The 12,520-nt window shown below is 42.9% G+C and overlaps 1 protein-coding gene across 3 annotated transcripts in view; it reads left to right on the top strand.

Annotated features, from left to right (window-relative positions):
- The window catches only part of ZNF608 (zinc finger protein 608), a 126,640-nt gene extending 115,717 nt beyond the window's left edge, over positions 1-10,923 (top strand). For all 3 annotated transcript variants that reach the window (XM_019635384.1, XM_019635383.1, XM_019635382.1), the window contains 7 exons: positions 88-175; positions 680-3,134; positions 4,737-5,154; positions 5,725-5,897; positions 7,271-7,424; positions 9,287-9,368; positions 9,944-10,923. In XM_019635384.1, coding sequence (XP_019490929.1) covers positions 88-175; positions 680-3,134; positions 4,737-5,154; positions 5,725-5,897; positions 7,271-7,424; positions 9,287-9,368; positions 9,944-9,950 — 3,377 coding nt within the window. In that variant the 3' untranslated portion in view covers positions 9,951-10,923. The remainder of the gene's footprint in view (positions 1-87; positions 176-679; positions 3,135-4,736; positions 5,155-5,724; positions 5,898-7,270; positions 7,425-9,286; positions 9,369-9,943) is intronic.
- Positions 10,924-12,520: the final 1,597 nt, after the last annotated feature.

The following is a 12,520-nucleotide window of genomic DNA, read 5'->3' as shown; positions in this document are numbered from 1 at the left end:
AAAAAAAAAATAATAATAATAATAAATGAACTGGAAATAGAGTAATCGGTGCTAATCGTGGTCCTCTTTCATTCCCCACTCCTGCAGGTGTCCTAGTGGTCAATGTCACGTGGAGGAACAAAACTTACGTAGGGACCCTACTGGACTGCACCAAGCACGACTGGGCCCCTCCCAGGTATGCACAGAGCCTTTTATTTCAGGCTCTTTTTTTCTCCCCTCCTTCCTCTTCTTCCCCTCTCTTTCCCCCCGTCCTCTCTTTGCAAGGAAACTATATAGAGAAATGAATAATACATAAAAGTCTGCCTGTAATTGAAACCAAGCATAAGGGAAATGAGCAATTCAGGATTGAACACAGTAAAATGCAGATGCTGGGTTTCTTTCCTGCCAGGAGATCTCAACTCTCTGCCCCTTTTCTCTCTTCTTTGTTTTCTTCTTTTCTCAAAATGGGAATTTGAACTGGATTTCAAGCTGGCTACCTGAGCTGTTTTTCTTTGGCTTTCTGAGCAAGAATGTAAACGGTTGGTAGCCTGTTCTTTTGCAGGCGTCGAAATTGTCCGTGGAAGAATAGGGTGTCTTTTCCTTATCTGAGCTCAGCCCTAAAGCTGCTATTGTGTGCCTTGTGATTTTACCTGGCCCTTTTAGGGCTGCTCATTTTGATATCTGTTACTTGCTTCCCTAGGTTCTGTGAGTCACCGACAAGTGACCTGGAGATGAGAGGGGGCCGGGGCCGAGGAAAGAGAGCGAGGTCTGCTGCAGCTGCCCCCGGCTCAGAGGCCAGCTTCACAGAGTCCAGAGGGCTGCAGAACAAGAACAGAGGGGGGGCCAATGGGAAAGGGAGGCGGGGAAGCCTCAATGCCAGTGGGCGAAGGACACCCCCAAATTGTGCTGCGGAGGACATCAAAGCCAGCCCCTCCTCCACCAACAAAAGGAAAAACAAGCCTCCAATGGAGCTAGACCTGAACTCCAGCTCCGAGGATAATAAGCCTGGGAAGCGTGTCCGCACAAATTCTAGAAGCACTCCCACCACCCCTCAAGGGAAACCAGAGACTACTTTTTTGGACCAAGGCTGCTCCTCTCCAGTGTTAATCGATTGTCCCCACCCAAACTGCAACAAAAAGTACAAGCACATTAATGGCCTGAGGTACCACCAGGCTCATGCACACTTAGACCCAGAAAACAAGCTGGAGTTTGAACCTGACAGCGAGGACAAGATCTCGGACTGCGAGGAGGCACTGAGTAACGTGGCCCTCGAATGCAGCGAGCCAAGCACAAGTGTATCAGCTTATGACCAGGTGAAGGGGCCGGCATCCCCTGGCTCGGGGAACCCCCCTGGGACCCCCAAGGGAAAGAGGGAGCTGATGAGCAATGGCCCAGGTTCTGTTATCGGATCAAAAGCTGGGAAGAATTCTGGCAAAAAGAAGGGCCTTAACAATGAACTGACCAACCTCCCCGTCATCTCCAACATGACGGCCACGTTAGACAGTTGCTCAGCAGCAGACGGCAGTTTGGCTGCTGAAATGCCCAAGCTGGAAGCAGAAGGATTAATTGACAAGAAAAATTTGGGAGAGAAGGAAAAGGGCAAAAAAGCCAACAATTGCAAAATGGAGAAAAACCTTTCCAAACTGAAAACCGCCCGGCCCATTGCCCCAGCCCCAGCCCCCACTCCGCCACAACTCATCGCCATCCCCACTGCCGCCTTTACAAGCACCACGACGGGGACAATACCCGGACTGCCCTCCCTCACGACGACCGTTGTTCAGGCCACACCAAAGAGTCCTCCGTTAAAACCCATTCAACCAAAGCCCACCATTATGGGGGAGCCCATCACCGTGAACCCAGCGCTCGTGTCGCTCAAAGACAAAAAGAAAAAGGAGAAGCGAAAGCTAAAGGACAAAGAAGGGAAAGAGACGGGGAGCCCGAAAATGGATGCAAAGCTGGGCAAACTAGAGGACGCCAAGGGGGCTGGGAAAGATTTATCTGGGCATTTTTTAAAGGACCATCTCAGCAAGAATGAAGGGCTGGCTAATGGGCTGTCGGAGTCTCAAGAGAGCCGAATGGCCAGTATCAAAGCCGAGGCTGACAAGGTTTACACGTTCACAGACAACGCGCCCAGCCCTTCCATCGGGAGTGCCTCGAGAATGGAATGCAACACGCTGGTGAACGGGCAGGCGCCAATGGCCCCACTGCATGTGTTGACACAAAATGGGGCAGAGAGTTCTGCAGCCAAGACGAGCAGCCCCGCCTATTCGGACATATCTGATGCCGCCGATGATGGCGGTTCTGACAGCAGGTCGGAGGGCATGAGGTCAAAAGCCAGTTCCCCATCTGATATCATTTCTAGTAAGGACGGTGTTGTAAAAGGACATTCTGCAACTACGGCACAATCATCTCAAATGAAAGAGTCCCACTCTCCCTATTACCATGGCTACGATCCTTATTATTCTCCAAGTTACATGCACCCTGGCCAGCTCAGCGCCCCTGCAGCTGGGAACGGTGGGAGCACGCAGGGAATGAAGATCAAGAAGGAGTCTGAGGAAGACGCAGAGAAGAAAGACAAGGCAGAGCAGCTCGATGCCAAGAGACTGGACCATACTCCCACATCCTTGCAGCCTCAGCACCAGTCGGTGATCACACAGAGGCACCCTGCCCTGGCTCAGTCACTTTATTATGGCCAGTATGCCTACGGGCTCTATATGGACCAGAAGTCTCTGATGGCCACCAGCCCTGCCTACAGACAGCAGTACGAGAAGTACTATGAGGACCAGAGGCTGGCAGAGCAGAAAATGGCTCAAGCTGGGCGAGGAGACTGTGAGAGGAAAAATGAGCTCCCCTTGAAAGAGCTGGGCAAGGAGGACAGTAAACAGAAAAACATGCCATCGGCCACAATCTCAAAAGCTCCCTCTACCCCGGAGCCTAACAAAACCCATTCTAAACTAGGGCCGTCAGTGCCTAATAAAACTGAGGAGACAGGTAAATCGCAGGTTCTCTCCAATCACCAGCAGCAGCTTCAGGCCGACAGCTTCAAAGCTAAGCAGATGGAAAACCACCAGCTTATTAAGGAGGCTGTAGAAATGAAATCTGTCATGGACTCTATGAAGCAGACAGGTGTAGACCCAACCTCGAGATTTAAACAAGTAAGATTGTGGAGCGTGGCCCCCACAGGGAGAGAACAGTCTGAGACATGTACATGTCTGGGCTTGATCTGGTTAGGTTCCCAGGAAACACACCAGGGGTTCACGAGGGTTGACTCCTCTCCTCTTGAAAAGTATTTTAAAAGGTTCTCTCCGGAGTTATTGTGTGTCTCTAACATACACATTACTCACCATTTCCTTGTCATGTTGTGTAGTTAAAAATAACTATGGATGTGTGTTTTTCGTGTTCTCTGATGCCGTTGACTAACCGTGAATCTGACCAGGCTCCTTTATTTCTGACTGAGTCCCAAGTGAGGGAATTCGGCCACAATAATTTGTTGTTCTACATTTCCCAATTTCTGTTGGCATCTGTTAGGAATATTAAGGCTGGGTCTCTAAATTCACATGTCACACTCATTTTTTTTTTTTTAGTAAAGCTTGGGACCCAGCTGTCTTTTACATGGTATCTGGGATGCCTGGGTCTCTGTTTCACCTTCTGTGTTAAGTGCCCCAAAGCAGAGCTGGGTGGGTGTGCCTCAAAGCCACCCCAGAGCTCCGCCGTCAGCCAGCCTGGCATTGCTTACATGGGCAAACACCTGGAAATCGGTCCCCATGAAAGCACACGTGTGCTACCACTTTCTGTCACGGTCCAGCTCCCCTGACTCCCTGCAGTCCCTTGAGGATTAATTCTGGTATTTCCCGGCACCCCTGCCCCCCACCCCACTCCCATGCTTAGATGTCCTTGGTGAGTCAGAGCAATAGAACCCTTTCTTAATGTTCATTTCTGCCCAAAAGTTGGACCTTAGGCCCAACTTTGAATGTTCACTTAGGACCTAAGTACCCAGTGGTTTTGTATCATGAGTGGGATGGGGGACACAGAGGCCATTTAGGATCCTAATTCCCCTGCCCCGGAGGCCTGAATCAGGCTGTGGCTTCACAGGGCTGTATTAGAACTGTACAATTTGGAGGAGCGGGGTTATAGATGGCTTTGTTTTCTAATAAAAAAGCCATAATGTGTGTTATTAATTTGAAATTTTATTTTGATTAAGGTGTTAGCACATCATGAGATGTGAGCCGCTATATTAAGCTTCAGCTGCAGATGAAGAAAATGTATTGGGAAACCAAGAGTTTTCCTCCCATAAATGATGTTAATTGCTATAATAATGAGTTAAATTTATTATTATTAGCTTGAGTTGGAGTTTTAAAAATCCTTTTTACCTATGTGAGATATCAAAAGGAAAACGAGAGCCAGATTAAAGATGTCTGAGGATGCTATTTAATGTTGAGAAATGACAGTAAGGCCCCAGCTCTGAGTTCCAGCAGACCTTCGTTTGAAGCCCAGCATTCACGCTTGGGCAGCAGTGTGACCCTAACGTTACTTGGAACTTGAAAAGCTTTGGTTTTTGTCTTCTGCAAAAGTGATCAATAATAACGCCTACCTCAGACATTACTATTCTGTGCGGGGAGGTAAAGCGCTTTGCACAGCGCGAGCACATGAATAAGTGTTAACTTAGAAGTAATAGTAATGGTGCTGTCATGATGATGAATGGGTTTTTTTGGTTAAAATTGAAAATTTTAAAGCAAGTCTTTTTTTATAAAAATCAGGACCCAGATTCAAGGACGTGGCATCATTATGTATACCAGCCCAAATACCTGGATCAGCAAAAGTCAGAAGACCTTGACAGAGACAAAAAATTAAAGGAGGACAGTCCCAGGAAAACTCCCAATAAAGAGAGTGGTGTGTCCAGCCTCCCCGTGTCATTAACCAGCATTAAAGAGGAGCCCAAAGAGGCCAAGCGTCCTGACTCTCAGTCCATGGAGGAGAGCAAACTGAAAAACGATGATCGAAAGACTCCTGTGAACTGGAAGGACTCTCGGGGAACAAGAGTGGCTGTCTCCTCGCCCATGAGTCAGCATCAGTCCTACATACAGTACTTGCATGCTTATCCTTACCCACAGATGTATGACCCCAGCCACCCTGCATACCGGGCTGTTTCTCCCGTCCTAATGCACAGTTACCCTGGTACGTGTTGTGGGTTCTGACTATATTGGAGGGAAGAGGCTGTGTTCATATCTTAGCTATGAAAATCTCAGGATAAATTAGACACTTCAAGAGTGACGTTTGTTTTGCTTGTGTTTATGCTGATTAAAGTCCCAAAGATGAAACTGATTTAATATAAGATTTTTTTTTTTTTTAGGATGAAATGTTAAGAGTCCTCAGCTATTGTTTCCGTGGGCTCTGATGGGCTACTATAGCTGTTAGACTGACAAATACTTTATTGCCTATGAAAATATTCTAAGCATTTTCTGTCATAGTCATTATAGTTACTATTCCTTTCACTTAAGCGGACACATAAATGTATGAAATGGCTGTAAGCTCAATTCTGTTTATAACCTCCGCTGATCATGATGAACTAACTGGGAGAAGAAAATTGGAGAACCTAGATACAGTTTAACGATGATGTAGCCCTTTCTTAATGTAATCCCCTATTTTAAGATCTATGACTTATCCCAAATTCATGTAATCCGAATGATTTTTTTTTTTTTAAGACGTAGTCCGTAACTTGATGTGGCATTTGTTGTTTATCTGCAGGGGCCTATCTCTCGCCAGGATTTCATTATCCTGTTTATGGGAAGATGTCAGGGAGAGAAGAAGCAGAGAAAGTCAATACCAGCCCTAGCATCAACACGAAAACAACCACTGAATCTAAAGCACTGGATTTGCTCCAGCAGCATGCCAACCAATACCGCAGCAAGTCTCCTGCCGTAAGCCTCCTTTTGTTGTTACTTAAAAGTACCGCGTTCTGAGGGGAGAAAAGGGGACATGCTAGAGAACAGTCTTGAAATATAAATGGTTTTGGAACCCAGCTGTGATTTCTGGATGCTGTTTTACCCTAATACATAAGGAATGGAATGTGCAAAAGTGAGATGGTTTCATACATGAGGGGGAAAACCCTGTTAAAGTGTGTATGGTGGTCCCAAGCTTTCCTGTTGCAAAAATCTATACCTTGCCTACCCAGGAGGATGCTTGTTCGGTGGACATTTAAATTCATAGGAACCAGTTTTCGGGGTGAAATAGTTTTGATGTAAGATATTTTGATGCACTGGTGTGCCTAGCGAGTCATTTGGCTAAGGAGTGGTGGCTGCATCTGCTCTTTTTTGGCTTGGACTCATCATGTCCTTAAAACTCCACTGAAGTAATACCAACGTGTATCTTTGTGAAAGATAGCTCCACCGTTAGCCACCACCCACCGGCCCCGCCCCACCCAAAGACAACTGCTCATCCTAGAGAGTGTTGTTAAGAGACAAAAGAAAGGATGTGGTGGTTCTTGGCAAGAAAGAGAAGTTTGGAATAAATGAAAATATAAGGTCTGTGATGTGAATGAGTCCACCAGGGACTCTATAAAAAAAAAAACTAGAAAAGATAATTTATGAATCATTTTCTGTGACTACTCCTAATGCAAAGATATTTTTCAAGTGAGAAAATAAACTTTAGTGAAAGGGTGGTTAGGTTCTAGTGGGTAGAAATGTATCAAAAACACACAACCCTTAATCAAATTATGATTTGGGCGAAGTAGAGCTCCTCTGAGTGTTCAAAAATGGAGAGATGCTGGAATGCTTTTGGAAGTAGAGGGCAATGATTTTTTTCTCTACTTGATACTGGCATAAATATTAGGATATGTGTTTCCAATGGAACAAAATAGATGCAAGGGTTTAAAATTATGAGATAGATTCTCTTCACAATGTAAGTAAAATAAAAGGGTGATCAGAAAACTTGACCTTAAATCTCTACAATGACGTCTTTTCCTTGATCCCTATGTAAAAGCTGTTTTGGGGGAAGAAATTGGGTAGATTCTAAACCTGTAGTTATGAGTGAGTAGAGAGAGAAGTCCTCCTATTTCAGTCATTTGAGGAAAACATTAATACTCCTTTTGGATGGATCATTTCTTTCATGTTGACTTAATTCCAACTGAAACAGAAGCATTTTTTGGAAATGACGTTCAGCTAATAAGGAATTTTAAGTATCTATGTATTTCCTTTTGAATTAGCCCATATTGCTGAAGGGACAAAGGTGGTTTTAGTACTCCTACTGGTACTTTTCAGGGGACTAAGGGGGGAATCTCTCTCTTCTATTGCAGCCAGTGGAGAAGGCTACAGCTGAGCGGGAACGGGAAGCTGAGAGGGAAAGGGACCGTCACTCCCCCTTCGGCCAGCGGCACCTGCATACGCATCACCACACCCACGTTGGCATGGGCTACCCACTAATCCCTGGTCAATACGACCCTTTCCAAGGTCAGCAGCTCTATCGTGATTGTGCCTCTGTTCATTCTGCTTTGGAAAACAGTTGCCCAAACTGCCTTTCATGTCTTCACATAAAAATACTGAACTTTGAGTTCACATTAGCTCTGGGAAGGGTTTTTAACACTTACTTCCTAGTATTTCCTAGTGGCACAACTAAGGCTATTCCCACATCTTTGTACCACTTAATAATTGTCACTTGTTGATGTTACCAGCGGCTTCCTGTTATCTCACCGACGGACCGTGGTGGCCAGTGTCTGGGGCACCAAGAAGATCAGATAGCTACTGCAGGGAAATTGTGGAGAAAAGGGAGGCGTGGTGGGAGGCTTTGGTGAAATTACTTGTCCTGGTTTCTTCAGGTCTTTTAAGTTGCTCTTTTCCCATGAAAGTAATGGGAGTAACGTGGTAAGGCTTAACACTTTTTATAACCTAATTCAGGGATGCCGAAGCCCTTCACTGCTGTGACTTTTTCACTAATGATGGAGGAACATCTGTGAAAAAGCCACAGAATTGACACGAGGGAGCCTTCCGTTCATGGTGTTTTAGTTGAGCCTGTGCTGTTTGTCCTACCTCTGTCACCTTCCAGCAGGTGGGCAGTGGCACTGTCTCTACCACCGGATCACTTGCTAGGATCTTGCTGTCTTAGCTCAGGTTGTCCTAACAAAATACCACAGTCTCTATGGCTTTAAACAATAGACACTGATTGTCTCATAGTTCTGGAGGTTGGGAGCCTAAGATCAGGATGCCAACAGAGTCGGTTTCTGGTGAAAGCTCTTCCTGGTTTACAGGCAGCCGCCATCTTGCTGAGTGTTCATCTGACCTCTTCTCTGTGCTCATCAGGGAAGGAAGGAGAGAGAGAGAGAGGGAGGGAGAGAAAGAGAGTTACTCTTTGATGTCTCTCCCTATAAGGACACAAATCCTGTGGGATCAGGGCCCCACCCATATGACCTCATTTAACCTTCCTTACCTCCTTATAGGTCCTGTCTCCAAATAAAATCACACTGGGGGTTATTACTTCTCCAGGGATTTTGGAAGGACACAATTCCATCCATAGCACTTGCCAAGTTGCCTCTTACTATGCTGTGTGAATACAAGATGATATATGTGAAGGTACTTCCAAAAGTGGGAAGTGCTATAGATGTGAAATGGTCATTTTCTTTATTCAACTCATGTTACTTGGTGTCAGCTAGTGATGTTCAAAGAGAACATAAAGGACACAGAAGGAGAGAGTAATCTTCCCTAGGTTTGCATTTGTTTCCTATATATTTTTTTTCCAGGATTGTTTTCTATAGAATTAAAAAGAATTTTTGGGGGGGCAGGGGCAACCTCATGCCATTTGGATCCATTACATTCTCTGTTACCTGTCTCTTGGTAAAAGTTATGACTATTTCTAAGTTTGCTTCACTGATTCCATGTACCTTATGGGATGCATTGTGTTTGATCACTGGGGAAAATGTTAAAGTGATAAAAGTTATTATGAAAGTATTGTATTCTAAAAAAACAGCATGTCGCTTCTATAATTTGCGATGACTTTCAATTCCTGTTGTTACCTGGTAGCTATCATTTCTCCTGAGCCTCCTATTCAGGAATGCGTGCAAACCATTTAGCACCACGCAGAGCCAGAGAGGTGGAATGCTGTATTCTCTTTGAATAGCTATTCAGAAAACAGCGGAGCATTCCGTAAAGGGATAGATACTGGTTAGACCAAGTGGTGTGTACTCTGGCCTTGCTGCATTAAACATTTCATGTGTGTGTTTAGGAAAGGACACACTGCATCTGCAGCCCTTCTCCACTGGGCCTGGATCTACTCTAATCTTTCTGAATGTCACAGAAACCCTGCATTTTTTCCCCATTAGGCTTGACCTCTGCTGCCCTCGTTGCCTCTCAGCAGGTGGCTGCCCAGGCATCTGCATCAGGAATGTTTCCTGCACAAAGAAGGTAAATACCCTCCACCTTTGGAATCGGGTTTTTAGTTAGAGATATCTTAATGGGTGGGAAGAAGCAAGTAAGGTGTGTTAGACCAAAAACCTAAGTGCTAGGGTTTTATATTATTGTAATGAATGTGCTTTTACGCCACTATATTTCACATGCAGTTTCTATACCATGAACCTCATTTCTGTAGTTGTAACGCAGATGAGTAATTGACTTATCAGTTTTTTAAACAGTTGGGAAATTTCTTAGGTTATCCTCATGGCTCTGTTCAAGTATTCACTGTGACTCCCTTTGTGTTATTATGTTTAAAAATAAAGTCACAAATGGAGACATTTATTTTCATGATGCTAAAGATAATGTTTGTTCTTTGTTATTTTTAATTATCCCTCAGGTTGTTTTAAAAAGGAAAATTATTTTTTTCACAATGTACATCATTCTCCTTGGGTTCATTCACTCTCCTGTGGAATCGGAATCCATGAATTGCATAGAACTAAAAAAAAGCCTATCAACCTTATGGTTTTCATATTTTAAGTGTCAAATGTGGATAGACCGCTATGCTAAGGTTTTCTTTTCTTTTGCAGAGAATAACAAGATTGGAAATGTATGTTGTCATGTGACTGGATCACATGGGGAAGCGCTTTATACAGACATCAGTTCCATGGTGTTAATTTGAAATGCCTTAATGGCAGGCAAAAACCAGTCATTTCATTTTTGTAAATTACAGATTTTATCACAGAGTAACAAATGTTGCTGTAATTAAACTTCTGTTTTATATATATATACGTATACATATATGTATATATACATATATATATATATTCTTTACTTTTTGTATCAGTAACCAGGCTCGCACACACAGGGTCTGCTGCCAAGTTGCAAACCACTCAGTAAAGGAAATAAAAGTGTATCTGTCATGTTGAAAAGTGTTAGCCACAAAAGGCTGCTTACTTTCTTTTTCTTTTCCTTTTAAATTGTAAATAAATAATGTAATGTATCAGTGTGCCTGAACCTTGCATATCCTTCATATATTTCCCATAAGACCCTCAGAAAGGCTAACTGTGATGATGACACTTGGTACAATTTAGATGTCTATTTGGTGGCTCCTGTTAACGACGCATCAGTGTAAAATGTTCCTGTAGTCACTGTTTGTACTTGTGTATTGTGGAAAAAAATGCTTTTGGAAGGCATGGGGTTGCCAGTACCACAAAAACTGTGTTGTACATAATGTAAAGATTAAAATGGGGAAATAATGAGCATCTGTGAATAATGAGGTGTCATTTTTTGATAATCTTGAATGGCAAATAACCCAATAGCCTGCATACCAGAGACATCTGTGATTGTTCTATTACTTGAATAGTCCTGCAGTCCTTTTTTTTTTTCTTTTAATGTTTACAATTATCCAGTTTTAGAAGAGAGAGACTTTAATGCCATTGCCTGGTTACTTGTTTTATGCTGTAATCTAGTTTATTTTATGTAAAATGTATATTGAATGCTTTCCTTTTTTATACCTGCCTTAAATAATTTGGCAATCAGAATTAAAAAGTTTTTTTTTTTTATAATGGCTTCTTGTCTGTCTCTTGTTATTTCCAGCTTACTGGTAGTGGCTCTGATTTTCAAAGAAAAGTTTCCTAATACTATGAATGTCCAATGCATAAGATACAGTATACAGATAATAACTTTTCTTATATGATACGCAGGTATAACTACCAAATGGTGTATTTAATTCAGTGGGTATATGGATATTTGCTGGGTATTTTACCCCGAACATGGAGTATAATATCCCTGCAAATAGGTAGACACAGGCTTCTTTGATATGGAATGATATTCCAAAGGTATAAATCTTGTGACATGCGGACAATAGATAAAATGTGTAAAAAGTCAGTCAGCCATTTATTTGACTTGTCATTAAATTGATTCACTAGAATATTTTATGTCAAATGTACAGAACTAACTGCCTCTTCATGTTCTCCCTCCCCTGCTTCCTTCCAACAAATATTTATTGAGCACCTACAGTATCTCAGGCACTGTGAGGTGCTGGGGCAGAGCAGTGAGCAAAGCAGACAAAAATTCCCGTCCTCATAGAGTTTGCATTTTCTAGTAGGTGAGGTAAACATAATAAAATATATAATATGCAGAGTACAACAAGTCCTCGAATAATGTCATTTCATTCAACTTAGTTTCGTTGATTAGATGCAGTAGGAACTTAGCAGGTGGTAAAACTGGTTTCCTTGTATGTCATTTTGCTTAAATTCACAGAACCTATTGACAGCTTTGAGTGAGGACTTTCTGTGTATTTGATGGTTGATAAATGCTATGGGGAGAAATAGAGCATGGGCATGGGCCTCGGTAACCTGTGGGTGTTTGGAACTGTAAATAGCGTGATCTGCAAGTCCTCACTAATGGAGAGGAAGAAGGGGAGGCATGCACACATGTGGGGGCAACGCACTGCACGAGACAGAAAACAAGAGCAAAAGCCTTAAAGTAGGACTGTGCCTCCTGTGTTTGGGCTGGTTGATTTCAGTGCTTCATTCCAGCTGTAAGTTTTTATGATTTTACTATAATTGCTAATGACAGTTTTACCACTTGGCTTTCTAAAAAGTTCTTTAAGTTGACAAAACTTGTCTTGGTATAATTTGCTTAGTTCCCCTACTTAGAGGCCTGTGTTTCACAAATGAAGAGATTTTTGCAATCAAAAAGAAATGTTTCCTCTGCTTTTGGAAAACCACCATCAAGCATTGCTTTTGCTGTGAGTCTTAAGTGCCTTACGGTCTAGTCCTTGTTCTTAATAGATTTTAGTAGGAGAATCTCAGTTTTCAGTTTGTTTTTCTTTGGAATTTCATTCATGTTGTTATTTGTTATTTTTTAAAAACATTGTATTTATTGCTGCACTTTAAGAATATTTCACATACTTTCATCATTTTTTAAGTTATCAATTTTTTCAGTTCTTAGATCATATCCAGATGTATCCTTGAAGACTTGATGGGATTGGTCTTAGACCAGTTAAACGAGTATGTTTCCTCTGTTCAGAATATGGTTTAAGGAATGTCTGTTGGTTGTCTGCGTGCTGTTCCAGTTCTGAAACTGACCGAATAATTCAATTGTCGAAACACAAGAGCAGCACCAAGGTCAATTTACATCTTCACTGGCTGAATTTTTGT

This window comes from Hipposideros armiger, unplaced genomic scaffold, assembly GCF_001890085.2.
Source record: "Hipposideros armiger isolate ML-2016 unplaced genomic scaffold, ASM189008v1 scaffold_21, whole genome shotgun sequence".
NCBI classification, from domain to species: Eukaryota; Metazoa; Chordata; class Mammalia; order Chiroptera; family Hipposideridae; genus Hipposideros; species Hipposideros armiger.
The sequence above is the reverse complement of the archived record's forward strand: the minus strand, read 5'-3'. Positions and strand labels throughout refer to the sequence as shown.